Consider the following 21,756-nt stretch of genomic DNA (forward strand, 5'->3'; position numbering starts at 1 on the left):
GATGATCTCTTTCAAAAGGTTCTGCAATGTCTTGGGGGTTGATGCAATCAACACGATGTTATCCACAAACAAGAGCACCTGGAGAAACTCAGCATCCAAGGAATCCCTCAACCAGGACTCTGCACTAGATTCTCCTCCATCACAATGGCAAACACCTTTGATGAGCCCACATCTGTTTCACCTTACCTGATGCTTATAATCAATTAAGTCACTCAACAGGATTATTTCTGCATAAAATCTCCTGAGGAATCCTGAACGATCTTGAAGTATGAATGGAAGATATTTTGCTACAAAAGAGCCTCTATCAAATCAAATGCTTGACTTTTTGCAATCAACAGTAGCCCAATGAGATTTTATATTCTCTACATCTTTTCAGTTAATTGTGGCATGGTAAAGATGTGGTCCATTGTTGGAAAAGCCTGTTCCATCCTTAACTAATAAACTCATTGAAGATTCCCTCAATTCGTGAATAGATGACCCTTACAGAGATTTTGTATAGATAAGAGAGCAGGCATATGTCTCAGTACTTATTGATGTGCTTTTGTTCACCTTTTTCAGCATCAATAATGTCCCAGATTTTTTTCCACACTTTTAGAATCTTCCCCATATTCAGACACCTTGTATATCAGTCTCTCTTAATGCCCCCACAACTGTACTTTTAATGAAGTAATAATCTATGAAAAAGACAATTTGGTTCTTTAAAAAATAACAGTCAACTCCATTAAAATATTAAAAATTTAAAGTCCTTCCTAAAAGTTGTCCTTTCCAGCAGCTATACTAAATCCATTAGGCTGAATAAAAAACAATGTAGTTTACCATTAAGCACTAGAAACTGGTCTAATGGTCTAATGGTCTAATAAACCTGGCAGAAAAAAAGGCACTTTCCCAAAATCAGTGAGATCAGAAAATTTTTGTTAAAATGTTTTACTAAGAAGAAATAGTTAAGTACAATCAAAACTAAAATGTTTCATCAATAAAATGAATCACCATGAAAATTCACTTATATTGATGTGCTTACCATTAATTGTAAATTTTAGCCTTTGGTTCTTTAAATTGTTATATTATGAATGAAGTCATCAAATGGTAATAAAAATATATTCTATCAGCATTTTAAGAAAACAAGTTTTCTTTCTGATTAAGAAATTACATATTATAATTATAGCCCTCACAATATATGTTATCCAAAAGGTAATGTATCCTTACAAGCAAGAGCAAAGCATTTTAAAGATATTTTGACATTTTTGTAGTAACTTTAAAAAAATGCAAAAAATTATAGTAACTAGAGATGGTACTTGGAAGTTTTAAGAAAGTCATTTTCATCTTATACATATACCAGATAGGTTTTTACTTATATCTGCCCTTTCTTCCTTTACACTAATAGTCTTATTCAATATTTTTAAAACATTCTTACCACAGGAATGACATGAGTGACGCCATCTCCACTGTCTATAACTGTACCAGTCAGTGTCCGCTCTCCTACCTGTCTTGATGTCCAAGATGCAGCTAAAGCAAGGACAGCCTTAAAAAAAAGAGAGAAAGAGAGAGAGAGAGAAACAAGTGAGATATCAAAAGGTATATTGCTTTTATTTATGTAATAATCTCAAAAGCAGTCTTCCAAAATGAAAAAAAAAATCAAAATTAACCTGTTGTTTTCATTTCAATAAGTTTTAATTTACGCACTCTTACTTATTTCTATTTTAAAACATGAAGAAAAAATTACTTTAAAATGTATAGATTTACCATGAAATAGTACAGCGCAAAAGAGGCTAGAATTTATTTTTCAAAATATATACATGGGTTGCATTTACAAAAATATGGTGAACTAGGGCAACCACATGAACTATTCAAGTTATAATTATTATTCTAATAAATTAACCATTTCCTTGTAGAAAGACCAACTTAACAAGATTTACAAATTTTTAAAAGTTCCATTACAAGACTCTTTGAGGGAAGTTCCAAAGAACTACTTCTTGATAAAGTGATTATGTCCAAAAAAAAGTAACAATTAAAAAAAAAACATAGCACTGACTTAAGGGGAAAACTCCCCCCATATGTCTCAAAATAATCACTATGGCTTAATCAATGGCCAAATTGCCCTTTATTTCCCCTAAGGATTGATTTGGGGAAGCTAATATTAAAATGAAATCCATAATATTCATCCTAGGAAATATATGTAGACACTATTTGTTAGTGACTTTAGGAACAGGACTGACAATAACAACTAATATTTTAAAAGTTATTCACAATAGCTTTGGAGTAAATACAAAGAAGGCACTTAAATGAGCTTATATCAAATATGGAATACTACTAAAACAATTATCATTTACTTTGTTTTATTCACTTGCAAAATGTTAGCAAAAAGAGATACCTCTAATAGTAGGTATCTTCTATTCCAAAATCACTACTTTTAGGTAGGATCACATGAACACAAAATCTCATTATGGATGGTTAGATACCTAATCCTAGTTTTAAAAATCTCAAATTAAAGACTTCCTATGTTCTCATATTCATCTGTTTTATCATAGATTGTTTGGGATCTGTACCAGTGGAACACTTTCAAATAAATAGTTTGAAATAGCTAATACATAAGTTTTCTAAATAGATTGTGATTATAAGCAATTTTATGTATAAAGGATATTTTCAACCAATAAGCAAAACAAAAGACTTATAAAACAGTAATAAGTATATTATATCTATTATAGACTATTAGCTATAAAAAATTCACAAAGTACACTGTATTCATAATTAGTTAACATCTATTTTGAATTTATTTTTTGTTGTCAAAAATATGAAGCAAATGATATTCAAAAAATTAACTTTAAAGTTCAAAATTTTAATTGTGAGGATCAGGTTTCAAGAAATATAAATTATCTACTTACCTGTACAGCTATGTATAGGCCTGGCACATTAAAGGATTCAAACATTATTTCAGCAGTATATTCCCTGTTTTCTGGTGTATTTAGTGGAGGTTCCGTCTATTAGAAAAATAATTTTTTAAAATTAGTCAAATTCAAGCACTTTTAACAATCCTGTTAATGAAGAAATCTCTTCACAAGTAAATAAATACAAAGAGAAAGAATTTATTACTTTGCAGAAAACAACATTGGCCGATTCAAGAACTTCAGCTATCAATTATGGAATGGAGTATTCTAATTCAGATATGCTGATGAACAGAAAGTTACCATGTATAATATACATGCATTAAAACTTTATGCATACCTGGAATTCAGTTAAGCAAGCTTACTACAAATAATAACCAAAATCCTAACATATAACTTTGGTGGACATAAGCTATAAAGAAAATGTACTTTCAACCTTAAAAATCTTTAAAATGTGAGTTATTATTCATTCAGCAAACATTAAGTGATTCAGGTTCAAGCCACTGTGCTCAGTAGTGAGATGAAGATAAATAAGACAACTCTCTGCTTGCAAAAAGCTTATAATCTAGTATAGGAGGTAAGCCTTGAACATATATGACTAAAATAGGAAGTAGATGTAAAAGAGATACTATGAACATTCATAGAAAGTTAAAGACAATTTGTGGGTGAGAAAGTGAGGAAATAATAGAAGGCTTAATAATGGAGGATATGGCTTTTCAATTGGGCCTTAAACAATGAACAGATTTTCAACACTTAAATATGGAAGAAGAAAGAAAGAAGTTATGGGAGAGCAACTAGAAAGGAGGCAGCAGAAATAGTAAGATGGGGATAAATGTAGGATATTTTGCAGAGATAAAAATGACAGATTTTTTATTAAATGGATGAGACTTAAAAGAAAAAAAAGTCAAGAATGACTGATACTCAGACACTGTGAAAGACTTAGGCATCATCTCATGATAAAAATAACCTTTAAGTCCATGAACTATAACTTCATTATAATACTATTATGATCCAAAATAAATCTTTTTGTAAGTAAGACCACTTTAATGCCTTGTAGGTATCTTTAACAGTTCAATCCAAACTGAATTCTGCTCCCTCTAAAAGAAACAATAATAAAAAAAATAATGTAACTCATAAAAACTTACATGAAATCTCAACTAAATTTTTATTTGAACTCACCAAAAGAAAATAATGATCTTCAGGTTCTGCTCTTAGGTATTTAAAGATCACTTGTTCCATAAATCTCTCCATCAAGTCCCAATCTTCAACTATACCATGACGGATTGGCCACTGTTAAATAAACAAACAAATAAAATCTTGAACTAATTTTTAAAATAACTTTAAAAGAATAAAAGATTCACACCCAATTGAAATTATGTCTCTGAGACATAATGGTCTTCAATAATTCTCATGGCTAGAAAACTGTATTTTAAGTATTTTGTTTAGATCCCTCATGCATTTATTAAATTATTTCTAAAAAACTACTAGGTACAATGTTAAGTAACCTGAAAAGTCATAAACCAAAAATATTTCTGTGATATCTTGAAGTATGAGCTTTAAGAAAACAAAGGCCCGCTTTTATATTTTTTAAAATAACCATGACATAATATTTATAGTGAGAAATCAATATGCCTTTTCTGAAACAAATATATGACTAGTAAGCTATGGTCACAAGTCATTGTTCATTCATATTCATACACTCCTAACCATTCCATTTCATCTACCCTCCATGGTCTCCAATCCTTCACTCCTAAGATCCATTTCCTGGAATTAATGCTTCCTAGTTCATTTTTCCCTAAGAACTTTTTTAGATTACCTCTCCTACTTTGTTTAATACATAGATTTAACATGTTTGATAATCATACATCATCAAAAAAGGTTTTCTATATTTTTAATCTTTCTTTAAATCACATTTTTAAGTCATATTAATATTCAACTCAAAAAAATAATTACTAAAATTTTTACAAGTTCCATATACTATGGATTAAAGTAGATTAAAATATTAAAATTAAAGTTTTCATTCTATTTGGAAACGTGACATAGTCTTTTATAGATAAATATAAGATAAACTAAGGAAAAACAGAAAGCATTACTACCTAAGCAGGACTGGAGTAGCCAATACACAAGAGGTGGCACCTCAGTTGAGCCTTTTAAAACAAAGGATTTAGAACAATGGAGATTGTAGGATCATAGATTCTTAAGTAGAAGGCACATTAGACATCACCTAGTATAAAACCCTTCATCCCACAAAAGAGGAAACTAAGAATCAGAAAAGTTAAGTCTTAACCAAGGCAGTTAAGACTTGACAAGCAGAAAGTAACTGCCAGAATCATGAGGGCAGAAAACAAATATTCTTAGAAACACCATGAAATTTTTAAAAATTTCTAATTTATCTGGACTAGCCATTGAATCATACCTTTGTTGCATAAGTTGGTTTTTCTATTGCTTCATCCCCAATAAAGAAGTCTAGATCATCAACACCTTTCATCACCCTCCTTTGTGCTTGATCTCCCACTTTTGCAGACTCCTTGATAGCAATACCTTTAACAAGGAACACAAGTACTTAGAAAAGTAAAAGATTAACATGCCTCAAAAAACACATATACAGTAACTTTTCTCTTTCCCATCTTGGATATATACCAAATATAATCTTTCATTTTATCACAAACACATATCTGAGAGTATATATGAAACTTTAAAAAGATAACCAGTCATAAAAAAACTTCAAATGTAATGAAAACATAAAAATGTAGTATGAAGAAAGTACATTTGTGAGTATTCCAATAACCATAGGATTCATTTCGGTTTTAAACAACAGACATAATTACCAACTAAAAAGTCATCTGATAGCCCAGAAAGGAAAAGGTGAAATATATTGGAAAAAAAGATCTGCAGAAGAAATGCAAAAATATTTTCCCCTTCAAATTTTTCTGTCCTATAACTTTATGCCAGATTATGAATCAATTATTTAAACTAAAAATAAAATACTAATAGGATTGGTTTAAATATACTTTTTTTTAAATCAAGCCAAACCAACAATAATTCTCAAACTATTTAGTAAATTTAACACATCATATCACAACTAAAACTTACTTAAATTATGAAATTTCTGAATCCTTCAAGTTAAACAGTTCTTCATTTAGAATTGTCCTTATCTGAATGTACTTAGGGTGATCTGGCATTCAACTGTGGTACCATCATTTTTTAATAGTTATATCCTTATTAAGTTGGGCAGAGAATACTGAAAGAGAAAAATTCTAAATCCACAGTCAGCCCCTTCTAACTCTGAAACAAACATTTGACTATTAAAAGAAGGAAATCTTGTAAGTCAGAAGGGGTTTCAGTTTATTAAATGTCCAAAGTCCCTTACAAACTACTCCAAAAATATGCCCAAATATTGAGAAAACCATTTTGAAAGCAATTTTCTCGAATGTCTTTCAGTATAATTCTATGCTGTTTGCTAACATATGTGAAAAAAGGAACATTACAATATATTTTTAAGTTCATCCTTACTGAATCAAAGGTTTACTACAGAACAGAAGCATTAGCTAGACATTAAGAAAAACTAAAAACTGAGTAACAAAAATAACTTTAAAAATCAAAAAAATAACAACAGTGTTTAAAACTCAAAAAATTCATCATCTAGGTCTTAATACTTTCATACCTCATACATGAAAAATGGTGCTGCAAGAGATTGGCATTATAAATAAAATTGTGTAATAAAAAAACTTAATCAATTTCTTCAAGGCCTAATTTGCAGGAGTAAAGAAGGGGAATAAACAGGATAGTGTCAAACCTTATAACTTTTTAAGTTATTTAAGTCTAAGTCTTTCAGCTTTGTATGATTTTTTTTTTTCATTTTAATCCCAACTAAAAAAATTTTTTTAAATAAAAATGCAAAAGTTTTTTACAACAGAGTTATCTCTAGAATTCCCTCTATTCCTTCACAATTCTGGAAGGAAAAAGATTAATAACATCAGCTAGAAGCTCTAAATTCTTATAAGCAATATATTTCTTATTCATAGTGGCATCTATGTGGCTCAAAATAAATTAAAACTACTCAAAGTATTCCTCATAGGTTTTCCTCATAGATTTTCTGATTTAAGTACCCTCAATAAATTATGAAAATAATTATAAATAACATACAATGATTACAAATACATAGTCAGCAGCCTCAGAACTAATTTGGTTCTTGAAACACTTGAAAATACAATAATTACTCTAAGTAAATAAATGAATTCTAAATATTTCAGGTTGTCATAAAAAAATTAAATGAAAAGCAGTATGGACTTTCGAATGAAATGGAGATATGAAATACAAGCGTCTACAAGATCACATCTATGCTGCTTTCTAACAAATTAAACCCTTTGAATCCTGAAGGTTAGAAACCTATTCAATTCCCTTGGCATCACTTAAGAACAAAAACAGGGATTCCATGGAGATTTTAGGATTACAGGATTTATAGTTCAAAAATCTCAGATGATCTAGTCTTATCCTATTAACAACTGTGGAAACCAAGGTCCAGAGAAGTTAAATGATTTGTCAACAGGTACCTACGTAAAAGAGTCTACACTCTAATGATTTCCTGTAATGCACTTATAATCATTACATTAAACTCACTAGATCATAGAATAAAACTTGGAAGAACCTTTAATGGCCATCTAATTCAATACCCTCCTTTTACAACTAAAGAAAAGCGAAGCACCCAGAAGTTTACTGTTTAGTCCCAACGTCACATAGATAATAAGTCAGAGAAGAAATTTAAGTCTAGTTTTCCTATTTCAATTCCCATACTATTAATACTACATCAAATATTACAAAAATCATGAGATTGCATTCATGGTATTATAACCTACTTAGTGGAATATAGCAAAGCACAATTAGAAATAAAAACTAATAAAATTGGACTAATGAAAAGCTTCCTGAGTTATTATATATAGCTCAAGATACTCAGCAACAAAAATAAAATCTATTACAAGATTTTAAAGACAATGAGGACATATAAAAGTAAAAACAAAGAAAACCAGGGCATCCTTAGTTAAAACTTCAAAAGCCTTGACACTAAGGAAGTACAGATAAAAGTACTGAAAAAACAGTATAGTTGTCCTTGCAATATCACAGTTCAGTTATCATGGGTTCACTGTTTGTTTTGTTTTGTTTTTTTAATGTATCTAATTCAGTATTGCAGTTACACTGATTACAGCACACTATTGACTGATGGAATGAAAGGCAACCAACCACAGTGTTGTGTTTTGTATCCTGGGCACTGATTGGCTCAGTGACTACAAGTTAATAAGAGTGTGGAAAAGGTTTATAGGAGAGTGGGATTTATAAAGCCTTTAAATATATATAAATAATAAAATATAATGCTGCTACTTTTCAGATTTTCACCTATCCTGGGGGTCTCTGGATCATAATTCCTGTGACAGGTGAGGGATTGCTCTATTAGCATCCACATTCTTTCTGTGTAAGTCTGGACAAGTTACTTAACCCTACTAACAGTCTAGCCCTAAACAGCTCTTCTGCCTATATGAACAAGTATTTAGTACTGATTCTAAAATAGAGGAGTTAAAAAAATAAACAAAAAACAACACAATATTAACATCATAAAACCCAAACAAACCCAGTTGAATAAGCAGTTTTATTATCATTCAGTCAATAGACATTATTAAGATTACATGGCAATATATTGTTCAATATTAAATAATATTTCATCATCATAATGGCCCTAATACACAAACTATAAAACTCAAGTAGTGTTTTTTTGTAGCACTGCTCCAAGAGGCTATTCGTAGTGAACTCAGGGTCTTGGAAATAAATAGATGGCATGCTTCAAATATGGCAAAACTCCCTTCCTATTGTTTTAGCAGCATTATTTACTAATAAAACAATCAGGGAAAATATTAAATTTATTTGTTTGTATTTGAGGTAGTACTTACATGAAGGGATGATAAATTGTGGTTCTGTATTTCCAGCATATCCAAGTTTTGTATACCTGAAAAAGATAGCATGTTATAAAAACCATTCATTAGAATGTAAACCTAATTCAAAATGATTTATTCCTCCCAGAAAAAAATCTATGTAATGATAAAATATTGTAAAGTATAAGAAAAGTATCCTTTTTAAAATAAAACCTAGCTATAGTGGAATTCATTATCTTCCTAAAGCTAACAGCTGAAGTTTAACAAGCAGCACATTTTGAACTGCATGCCTAAAGCTGGAAACAAATTTTTTAAGGTTAATGTCCATGAATCCATTCAAGATGGTAGGAGTTGGGAGAAGGGGAAGCAACTCTCTTTTGTCATTCTTTCTAACCCTTCCCCTTACTATCCAGAACAGGTTGGAAATGCAAAGTAGCAAACAGCATTGGCCTACCTCCTAGAAACTCAAATTTTTCCTTTAAAAATGGGAACAACCTGGTATTACTATCTAACTACTACTTAAATCATTCTAAATCTCATCATCTGCCTTGTCCCTATCTGGCAGTCGCCTAGCACTATGATTTTTTAACTGCTGCATCTAACAACTACATTTTAACTTCTCATATAACCTAAATCTTTGGAGCCTTTCAATGCACACAACAAGAAGGTGAACTTTGTTTATATATCACCTCCCCAGAATAGAATTGTGAGCTCCTGAAAAGCAGGGTTTACCTTGTTTTTCCTATTTGTATTCCAAGCACTTAAAATACCATGACTGACATTGTATAAGTATTTGATAAGTGTTTTTTCATTCATCCATGAATAAAAGAAAGATTTTCATCTGATTCTGAGCTAAAATAGGTGGTCTTAGTATTTTTAAAAAGTTCTGGGTTAGAAATCTAACTGAATTAAAACATCAATTAAGTATTTTTTTGTGCATTGAAGGCACAAAAGGCAGTGGAGATACAATAATAATAAAAAAAAATTCCTGCCCTCAATAAGTTTATATTCTTAGGGAAGGGTATAAGATATAACATGTACCCAAGATAAATAATACAAAGAAAGATGGTGATGGAAAAGAGAGAGCAAGACAAAATATTCTAGGAAAAGTTTAAAAGGATAAGATTATTTTGAGGGAGGGCAGAGTTCTCTGGAACCTTTTGCTGAAAGAGGTGGCATACCTGAGTCTAGCCTTGAAACAAGAGAGATTGTGAAAGACAGACATGAGGGAAGAACACACTGGAGGGATAGGAGAAGACCTGTACAAACTCTTAGGAGCAGAATATAAATAACTAATACAAGTAGTTGTTTGGATGAATAGGGTAGTAAGTAGAGTAAGTGAAGGAAAATAGGGATAGGAAGGTTAGTTAGAACAAAAGAAAGGGCTATTACAGGCTAAAGAATTAGTATCTTATCCTATAATAAATAGGGACTATCTGGAGGTTATTGAGCAGCAGAAACACAAGGTCAGACCTAAGCATTAGGAAGTATTTCTGGCAGCTGAATGAAGGATCGAAAGGGAAAAAATTGAAAACTGAATTAAAGACAAGTCAGAAAGCCATAAGGGTAGTATTTTCAAACTCTGCCTCTCCAGTGATTCCTTCCAATTCTGCCTTCAAACACCCTCAGGAATCAACCCTCTTAAAAATAAAAACTAAAACAACTTGCTGGAAAGCTAAGTAATTACCCTTTTTCTCACCATTCTTATTTTTTTCAATCATACTAACTAGCAATTTCTAAACAAGTCATTTTATATTCATTCCTTTCTTTCCCCTCACAGTCAGAATTCTCTGTAATCTTCCTCCTTAACTTCCTCACATCCAACCTTCACCTTCAATCCATTAGCTGACATCATAAATCCTAATCAAAATTACTGTAATTCATTGTAAAATTACTATAAAAGTCTCTTTTTTTCCAAGTATCAATCCCTGTAAGCTCCTTGACTACACTAGGCTTGATTTATATGTCATTGTTTTACATTTTTACATCAATATTCTCCTGGGACATTATATGTTAAACTATGAAATGCCAAAACTTACAAATTAAAGTTTTAGGTCACCTAATAGCAATGGAGAAGTGCATGGAGGTGTCACAAATGGCCAGAAATGAACAAATCTAGAAATGGACAAAATATTGAATAGATACTCAATGATGATTTATGAGAAAAAAACCTAGGCAAGATTCCAATGAGACATAGTATCATAGGAAAGGCAATTGTTCTCATGGATCACAGATCAAAATACTTCAAAGTAAAAAAAACAAAAATAAAAAACAAATACTTCAAAGTATACACTAACAACTATCACAGAGTTCTGTACAGGATAAGTACATGGTAAATGCTTGTTGAGGGAATTTTAAATATTCTTAAAACACTGTAATGTCACTTCTTCTACCCATTCAAAATTCAACAATAGCTCCCTATAAGGCAAAAGCCATGTGTTTACCTTTGAAAGAAATCTATAATCTTTCCAACATTATTTCTTACTACTTCCCTATACTATACTACTCATGTGCTCCAACTAAAAAAATTCTGTGTTCACTTTCCAAAAACATGACTGGCCCAGGGTCACACAGCTAAAAAGTGTCTGAGGCAAGATTTTAACTTACTTAGACAAATCTTCCTGACTTCAGGGCCTATCACCTCACTGCCCACTAGCAAACAACAAATATTCTACCTTTAAAATTCTGTTAGTAAAAGAGTAGGGTATTAGCATGGTAGCATTTTTAATATATATATGTACATATATATATATTTATGAAAATTATATCTTGAATGAACCTAAGCAGTCCTCTAAATCAAGTACTTTGATCCATCATTCTACTTCCTCTTTCAAAAAATAAAATTACAAATAAGTTATTTTAATTTTTTTTTTATTCCCAATAGAAAACCGTTAGAAAATTATTTAGAAAACATAGTAGCATAAACTATAGTTAAATGTTTCATTTGAATGAAAAAAGTATTCTAAGACTAGATTTTAGTTTAGGAAAATAAATTTAACAAGAGATGATGATGATGATGATGATGATGATGATGATGATGATGATGATGATGATGATGATAATGCAAGACAAAGACAGAAATATGAAATTTAGTTTCATGTCCACAAATATGTTTATAAAAGAAATGTTCAAACCTGGAAGCTGTTCTGAGCTATAATTTCAACTAGAAAAATTCTCTGGTTAAAGATTCAAATGATATCAATCTCATGTTAAGGTAGATTTGTAAATTCTATAACTTAGTTGGCCAGAAATATAACTCTATACTAAAACAGTAGAAGTACACTTAAAAATAAGGTCAACAATTCCCCAATGAGATATATATGCTGGTCTTCATAGATTAAAGGAGTTCCCCTCATCTGGGATTTCCCTATAAACAGGACCTATTCTATTCCTCACCTATGTTAGAATCTCAATTTTATGTCAACAAGGAGCAGAAAGGTACAATGTCCCAATTTACATAAAAAGCAAAGATAATTAACTCTGTAAATGAATTTGATTGATTCCTGGCACAATTCTAGAATGAGTTGTTAAAGTGACAGTGAAACTAGAGAAAAGAAAGGAGTAATGACAGAGACAAATGCTTTATTCAAGGATAGGCTCACACTGATTAATTTCATTTCATGACAAGGTTATTAACTGGCACATGAGGCAAAAGCTCTAGGGTTTACCCAGATCTTAGGAAAGTATTCAGCAAAATCTCTTACGATTCTTGTGGAAAAGATGGACATATTATAATAATACATACAAGTAAATTCAAAAAAGTTTGAATAGCAGGATTATAAACTGGAAAGAAGTCTCCAGGGTACTGTCTTAAACAGACATAGATGTCATGCTTAGGAAATCTGTGGATGACATTAAGCTGAAAGGAGACTTAGCATACTGGGTAATAGCTTATAAAGTATCATGGTAGGCTAGAATAGCAGGCCAAATCAATTAAGATTAAATTTAATAGAAATACATATAAAGTCTTACACTCAAGTTCAAGACATTTCACAAACATAAGATGAGGAAGATTTGGCTAGAGAGCAATTTTGTCTGAAAAAGATCTAAAGGTTTTTTTAAGTATATCATAAGCTCAATGAAAGCAGGCAAGAAAAAGAATTCATTCAGGCTACATTAAAGTAATGCCCAGTACTAAGGAATGATAATCCTATTATGCTTTGCCCTGGTCAGAACATGATTAGAATGTTAAGTTCAGTTCTGGAAGTCACACTTTAAGAAAGACAATAACCAACACAAGATTATCCAGAGGACAGCAACCTTGAAAGTTCATAGCACATAAGAACCCACTGAATCAAACAGAGATAATATGCTTGAGGAAGAGAGGACTTGGGTAGAATGTCTACAAATACCTGAAGGGCAAAAATGAAAAAGGTGGTTTAGTTTTGCTCTGTTTGGATCCAGAGGCAGGATTAGAAGTAACATGTATAAGATGCCAAGAAAAAATCTGAGCTTAATGTGAAGAAAAACTTCATACAAATAGTGTGTTCCAAAAATCCAAAAAGGACTGCCTCAGGATGTAGCAGGTTCTCTTTCACTTTAAGTCTTCAAGCAAAGGCTAGATGACCACTTATTGGCATGTTATGAAAGGGTCATGACCCTCCTTCTCCATCCCTTACTCTCCACAAAAAAAAAAAATTGGACAAAAGCCATTGCCAGTGTACTTTTTTTTTTAATTATAGCTATAGGAAACTTTTTTTTAATCTATGTACAAAGCAAGACAGCAAAAGCACAGGTAGAAAAATGACTCAGACATGTTCATTAAATTGCTGTTGGGAAACCAAGCATAAGTAAAGGTATAACTTAAATATAAAAGAAGAAAACAATAAGTTTGAATTTACAGTGCTTCTAAATTTATATAAAAATAACTCTATAACCTAAAAAAGCAAAGGCTCTGAGGTCAAGGAGACTAGTTAGAAAAGTATTAAAATAGTCCAAGTGAAAAATAGTAAAGGCCTGTTGAACTAAAATATCAGAGTAGGAACATAAAGTAGAATACTATCAGAGAAATAACAAAGGGCTAGAATTAACAAGACTTAGCAACAAAACAGACATGGGTAATGAAAGTAAAAAGAACAGTCAAAGATGACTGTTAATGGCCTTCCTTATACTTTTTTTAATCCATGAATGAAAATGAATCTTCTTTTGTTCACTAACTGAACAAATATTTAAAAACAGTGTGCTAAATATTGGAGGAATATCAAAGAAAACAGAGATATAGTTTTTGATTTCCCAAATGCTTATAATCTATTTCAATGATGGCAAACCTATGGCACAGGTGCCAAAGATGGTATACAGAGAGTTCTCTGTGGACACTCAGCCACGCCCCCCCCCCAGTTGGTTACTAGAAAGGCAGAGGGACTTTGGCAGAGCTGCTCCCCCTCCCCCTCTCCACCATGCCTGGAGACATTTTTCACATCCCCTGCTCCTCTTCCCACAAGCCAATGGGAGCTCACAGATGGCAGAGCTGAAGGGGAGCAAACTCCCCTCCTCCTCTGTACACTCATTGAGGACATTCCTCATTTCACCCACTCCTCCTCAGCCCAGCAGTCCAATGAGAGCACTTTCTCCCTCCCCTATATGGGAGGGGAGAGGGGCACCCGGCACTCAGTTTGAGGAAAGGGGCACAGTACTTGATGGGGGACAAGACGGGGGGACAAGATCTGCCACTCTATCTCCAACAAAAAGGTTCATCATCACTGATCTAGTTTGTAAATATGTAAGCCACATTTCCCATTTAAATGCTAAGAGGAAAAAATATAAAGAAAAAATATTCTTGTGATATAGGACGCTATCCAGAATATACAATGTCATTTAAAAAATCTTAAATTAAAAGGTAGCATATAATTTAAGTGACAAAATGAGTTACAAAGTTAAGTAGACTATGAGTTCAGAGAATTCCCAGACCAGTATAACTAGAAATGGGTTCATTGAAAAGATATGATGGGGGTGTAGGGGGTGCAACTAGATGGCTCAGTGAATATAGAGCTAGGAGGTCCTGAGTTCAAATGTGGCCTCAGAGAGATTCCTACCTGTGTCAATCTGGGCAAGTCACTTTACCCCCACTGCCTAGCCCTTACCATTCTTCTGCTTTGGAACCAATATACAGTATTGATTCTAAGGAGGAGAGGATATGGGGAAGATGGGGGGAAGAGGACACGGGAAGAGGACACGGGAAGAGTAAGAAAAGGGGAGAGAAGGAAGGAAAAGAAGAAATGATAACACTGACTCTTCACCCATTCTCCCTTTTTACCAATAAGTATGCATATGGTATACCATATTCACCTTTAATGGCAAATAAAGGAATAATCTTGGCTACTAATAGTATCAAACCCTAATAAGTTCATTTGTATCAACACTATGTAAGGGGAGTTGGTGATTGAATGTATGTACATATTCAGTGGCAGATTATCAAAAGATTTAAATCCATTTAAAGCAGTATCAATTAATCTGTTACAAGTATGAAGCCAGAATTGAAAAGGAAGAAAACAAGCTAGAATGCATTTCAAAAACTATAGCACTTTCAATGACCCAAATTACACCCTAGAGCAAAATAGCTAGAGCTAGATATCAGCATTCTAGTTATGCAATATGCTGCATATCAAGAAATGTCTTTCTCCAAAGAATCAAAATTTTAGATACATCAAAGTAGAATGAAGAAAACATTATGTTTAAGTAAGCTGCTATTATTGTTATAAGTAAGCTGCTATATTACTGATAATTTATACAAAAGAAGTGGAGTAAAAGATGTCCCCCGATATATATAACTTAAAAAGTATGTGGGACTGATCATTTAAGGACAGAAAGGGATAACATCACCAAATGCTATATTAGTTCATGTACTATATTAAAAAACTTCGGTAAAGGTCTCCAATATACTGGGTAGATACTATTTAGATAACTGATGGGAAATCATGCATGAGAATGCACAAGGTAGAAAAAGAATAGTTGTAAATTCTTGTTACTTCTGCTTCTATCAGAAACTCACTCATATTTTATTTCCAATGTGTAACAGTGGACAAAGCAGTATCCATGGACCCAGAAGTGAGTTCAAGGCAAGGCCTCCTATCCATGTTACTATCTATGAACAAAGCAGAACACTGAGGATAAAATGGGGTAGTATTTATTTGCACACAAAATGATTGTAAAGAAAGCATTATATAAATGTGATCTATTATTATTACTGAAATTCTTGTCCATGGTAATATAATCTTTTCAAACCTGAATATCTTTCTTCATTCTGGGATGTTTGCTTTCTTTGTTAATCTCAGCTTCAAACTACTTTTAATGTGGCAGCAAATAAACTTTTCTAAATTTCCTCTGAAAGTCAAACATTCTTCAACTATATTGATAAGCACTGCTATTCAATGCCAAATACAAATATTACAGTATTTCTGGTACCAGTCCACTATATATACCCCAGCAAAATAACAATAATTATAACAGGCCAGTAAAAATAAACATTTTATAGCATTTTAAGGTTTCCAAAGTACTTTAGAGAAGATCTGTCATTTGATTCTCCTAAAAGTACTATGAAAAAAACTTTTATAGCAAACAAAATCAAAGATGTGACTTGCACATTCACATTCTGATGTGCTAGAGGAAGAACAAAAAACTTGGTTCTGTATAACTTCAAAGCCTACTGCTCTCTTTGTACCATGTCACCAAGAATATAGGTCTGTACGCTGAAAGTACTTAAGATACAATTAAAAAAGTTTTTATGAATTTATATGAGTGGGAAAAACCTAGTTTATCACATTTTAAAAGCTGTATAGGATATAAAAAACTAAATGCAGTATAATACACAATGCAAACTATATTCAGATCCTTAAAACTGATGAAAAAACTTGCTATGTCATATTAAATGAGAATCAATTGTTTCCTTAATAAAAAAATTATTAAAGAAACCATATAAAATTAATTCTGGTCCAGTCAAAAGGCAAACAGTCTGCAATTTAGAAGTATAGCTCAAGGTAGTGAACTCACTTTGGCAAAGAAATCTTCAGAGTAACAAAAGTATGGCTCTTCATTTTTGTTTTTAATTGAATTGGGAAAAAGAGAAAGATCAAAGAGGGACAATTTTTGGTGTGAAACTGGACAATAACAATACCATCTGAGAGAATACAGGTCCACTTTTATTTTGCTTCTGCTTTCCCTGCCAAGAATGACTTTTGTCCTGGAAAAATCAGACCAAGAAATAGCTAATAAGTAGTTGATATCCAAGATCAGCAAAGAGATAATAAGAGAACACCTAACCACTCGACTAATTCAAGTCACCTAGCCCAAATGAAAAATATCCTAGGATCTAAAAGAACCAGCAAATCTGAGAGCTGACTTGAGAGTGATATCTGAAAGACTGTAGAGAATGGGAGAAGTATCATAGAAATGAAAAAAGGACAAAATCTTGATCTTCAAAAATGAGCAAAGAATAAATGGAGTCTAAAAACTATAAACTAATAAATTTAACTTTAATTCCTAGCAAAATTCTATACCACATTACTATAGAGATCATTTTAAAACATCTGGAAAAGAAAAACAAGTCAAAAAGAACCATATGGTTTCATTATCAATCATGGCAAACTAACTTCAAAATCCTTTTTGTGTCCAGATTACAAGATTGGTAAAACAGAAAAATGTTGTAAATATATGATTCCCCTGGCAGTAGTGTCAAATGACCTAAATTATGTTTTTTTTTCTTTTTTAATTTAGTTCCTTCTTCTCTTCCCACACTATATATAGAAATCATTATCCAGCAAAATAGACCTATTTGTTTTTTCAGTTTCCATTCTCTGGCGATGAACATTCACAAGTAATTCTTCAAACATTAAATCTACAGCTGTATATCATGTTCTCTTGGTTCTACTCCTTTCACTCTATCTCATGTAGTTCTTTCCAAGTTTTTTTTTTCCTAATTAATCTGCTCATTGTTTCTTACAGCACAGTAATATTTCATCACAATTATGTACCACAATTTGTTTAGCTATACACCAACTGATGGACATCACCTCGATTTCCAGTTCTTTGCCATCACAAAAAGAGCTGCTATAAATACTTTAGAACACATAGGTTCCTTTCCTCTTTCCCTTATCTCCTTGGGAAACAGACTCAGCAGAGATACTGCTAGGTAAGCATATACACAGTTTTATGGGCTCTTTATAAGAATTGCTCTCCAAAATGGTTATATCAGTTCACCACTCCATCAACAGTGTATTAGTGTCCCCATTTTTCTACATCCTCTCTAATATTTGTCATTGCTCTTTTGGCATTTTAGCCTATCTTATGGGTATGTAAAATTATGCCTCAGAATTGTTTTGGTTTACATTTCTTTAATCAGTGGTGATTTAGAGCATTTTTTAATGCATGTATATATGACTTTGATTTCTTCATCTGCAAACTTTCAGTACATATCTTTTGTCCACTTACCAATTGAGGAATGACTCATTCTTATTAACTTGACAAAGTTCTCCATATATTTAGATATATTTTTTTTGGATATGAGACCTCTAGCTAAAAGACTATCTAGGAAAATGTTTTTCCCAATTTTCTGCTTTACTTACAATCCTGGCAACATTTGTTTTACTTGAACAAAAGCTTTTCAATTTAATGTACTCAAAATTATCCATTTTACACATCACAATGCTCTCCCAACTTGACTCAAATTCCTCTCCTATCCATAACTCCAACAGGAAATATGTTCTCTATTCCAATATGCCTATGAAATCTCATTTTATGTCAAGATCATTTTAATCTTATCTTAGCGAATGGCATAGACCTAGTTCTATTCCAAGTTTTTGCCAAACTACTTTCTAGTTTTCCCAGCAATTTTTATCAAATAAAGATTTCTTATTCCAAAAACCTGGATCTTTATTTTTTTTTATCAAATACAAGGTTACTATAATCTTTTACTACTTTTTGTTATATGTTCTATTCCCACTGATCTACCTTTCTATCTCTTAGCCAGTACCAGAGAACTTTGATAATAACTGCTTTATAATAACATTTAAAGTCTGGTACAGCTAGACCTCCTTCCTTTACACTTTTTTTAATTAATTCTTTTGCTATTCTTGATCTTTCGTTCCTCCAAATAAATTCTGTTACTATTTTTTCTAGGTAAAGCTAATTTTTTAGTAATTTTATTGGGATGGCATTAAATAAATTAGATAGGATTATCATCTTAATTATAGTGGTTCTGCCCGTTCATGAACAATTAATATTACTTTGATCTGATTTTATCTCTTTAAAATCAGTTTTACATTTACAATCCTATAGCTCTCCTGGGTTTGTTTTGACCAGGTATATTCCCAGAGATGTTATTCTTCACAGTTATTTTAAAGGGAGTATATCTCCTTCTGTCTCTTCTTGAAAGACTTTACTGGAAATATATAAAAATGACAATGACTTATATGGGTTCATTTTATATCCTGCTACCTTGCTAAAATTATTGATAGTTTCAACTAACTTTTTATAATTGAATTTCTAATATTTTCCACATATACCATCATATTGTCTGCAAAGAAATAATTTTACTACCTCTATGCCTATTCTGATTCCTTCAACTTCTTTTTTCTTCTCTTATTGCTATTGCTAGCAGTTCTAATACTATATTAAATAATAAGGGAGATAATGATCATACTTGTTTCAATTTGCTATCTACTAGTTAGATATCTTTGGGCAAACCCTTTTTTTAATACAACTCTTATTTTCCTTATCTGTACAGTAAAATGAAGTTGTGCGGCATGATCTCTAAAGTCTATTCCAATTCTAAATCCTAGTCTATTTCCATGGTCACCATCCCTACATGCTTATCACTTCCCACCTAAAAAACTAAAACAACGTACCTCCTTGATTTTTAATCTCTCTCTCTCTCTGTTATCCACCATGCATACTGTTGGCCAAAATGATCTTCAAATGCTTCTTTTGTCCTATCATCCCTCTACTACTTTTGAAATTATTTCTCTAGTGTTATAAGAAGCTCCAAGTGAAGGACTCTATCAAAGCAAATGTCACCTTCTTTGCAACTTAGAGAATCCCTGGGATATTGAGGTGATAAGACCAGAGTCACAGAGCTAGTATGTGTCAGAAGTCAGATATCGATTATGCTGTCTTATATACTCAAAATATCAAATTTAAACTTCTCTTCTTGGTTTTCTTTCATCTTCTCCATAATTTAATCTCACTAGTTTAATTTCTCATTATTTTGAACAGTCTCTCCTCCCTTCAGATTAATAATCTCAGTGTCCCAATAGGCCACATGCTACTGATATGTCAAAAAGTGGTCATGAAGCTCAAAGGTAAGAATGTATCTTAAGAGCACTGCAAAAAAAATTTTCCCTTATAAATATCATATATTATTTCTTTAATCTTCATAGTAATGATATGCCTGAAATATTTTTATCACAACACATTAATATCTCATGACACTGATCTAGTTCTACTATATGAACTCTTTTCTATCAACTCCAAGTTTCACCTATATTCCTATTCTCTGAACTTCTAAATACTTTAACATATCACAAAATTAAAGTTATTAATCTTCTCCATTTGTTGTTTATTATATGTATTAGAGTCCTTAATTGAAGTCAGGAAAACCTAAGTTTAACTCCTGCACCTTAATTAGCTTTGTGTCTTTGGTCAAGTCATTCATAACTTCTCTCCAGTATCACTTTCCTCATCTGTAAATGGGTGAAATAGACCATCTATCTCAATGCAAACAAAAGTAGAAAGAAAAATAACAAAGCAAGTGAAATTAAATGCTGTTACCTAAGGCAACTATGTGGCTCAGTGAATAGAGAGCCAAGCCTGGAGACAGGAAGTGTTCGGTTCAAATCTTGTCTCTGACATTTCCTAATTGTGTGACCCTAGGCAAGTGATTTTATTCCAGTTGTCTAGCCCTTACCACTCTTTTGCCTTGAAACTGATATTAATTCTAAGTTAGAAAGTAAGGGATTATAAACCCAAACAGATTTAAGAAAGGTTTTTTTTTTTTTCTCCCTGCTCAATGCATAAGAGGGAAAATATGGGTAACACTACAGATGTCAGATATTTCTCATGTGTTAGTTAAACTCTACTGACCTGCTTTCCTTCTCTTTTTCTTTCTTTATTAAGTGGGATGGCTCTCTAGGAGGGAAAAGGCATCAAGTAACATTGATTATTATTATTTTTAATGCCACACTAAAGAGTTTATATTTTTTCCCTGAAGCAATAGAAAACCAAAGAAAAATTTTGAGTAGATTAACACTGGTAAGATTTTGACAATTGTCAAGGGATTTGAAGATGAATTAGGAGGCTATTATAAACAAAATCCAGTTAGTAGTGAAGAGGACCTCCTCAACTAGAATAGTTAACAGGTGATTGAGGAAAAAGAGATATATGAAAGATGTTGTAATGGGAGAACTTGTGGCAATTGCTTGTCAACAAGACCAAGATTACAAACCTAGGTGACTGGGAACAAAAACAGGAAAATCTAAAAGACAGAATAGCAAGTATAGAATATTAATTATTATGAGTGATCTTGGACAAACTTCTCTACATCTGATTTTCCTCATCTATAAAAAGAAGCTTTTGACCTCGCAATATCCAAGATTCTTTTTCCAGTTCTAAATCTTAAGTCCGAGCTTCAATTAGTTCAAGAGCCATATTTCACACAGACCTTGCATGCTTTCCGCTGACTGTCTTTCAAAAGTCTAAAGAAAGGGGGCAATGAGATGGCTCAGTGATAGAGAGCTGGATATGGGAGTCACTTAATTTCCACTGTATAGTCCTTATTATTACTCTTCTGCCTTGGAAGCAATATATTTTATTTTAAAACAGAAGGCAGGGGTTCAAAACAAAAAAAAATCTAAAGAATGACAGCAATAGTAATGCTGAGCTTGGAAACAGTGGGCTAAATTTTTTTTAAATCTTATACTTTGGTTCCATCCCACCCTTACCCCTACACTCTAGAATTTCAGAGCCAA

General features: G+C 32.1%; 1 protein-coding gene across 2 annotated transcripts in view; it reads right to left on the reverse strand.

The window, feature by feature from the left end:
* ACTR3 (actin related protein 3) overlaps nt 1–21,756 on the reverse strand; it is a 53,288-nt gene that overhangs the window by 15,158 nt on the left and 16,374 nt on the right. For both annotated transcript variants that reach the window (XM_007494073.3, XM_056793761.1), the window contains exons 2-6: nt 8,819–8,874; nt 5,296–5,420; nt 4,059–4,169; nt 2,880–2,975; nt 1,412–1,519 (exon numbers count right to left, since the gene is read on the reverse strand). In XM_007494073.3, coding sequence (XP_007494135.3) covers nt 1,412–1,519; nt 2,880–2,975; nt 4,059–4,169; nt 5,296–5,420; nt 8,819–8,874 — 496 coding nt within the window. The remainder of the gene's footprint in view (nt 1–1,411; nt 1,520–2,879; nt 2,976–4,058; nt 4,170–5,295; nt 5,421–8,818; nt 8,875–21,756) is intronic.

This window comes from Monodelphis domestica, chromosome 4 (genome assembly GCF_027887165.1).
Source record: "Monodelphis domestica isolate mMonDom1 chromosome 4, mMonDom1.pri, whole genome shotgun sequence".
NCBI classification, from domain to species: Eukaryota; Metazoa; Chordata; class Mammalia; order Didelphimorphia; family Didelphidae; genus Monodelphis; species Monodelphis domestica.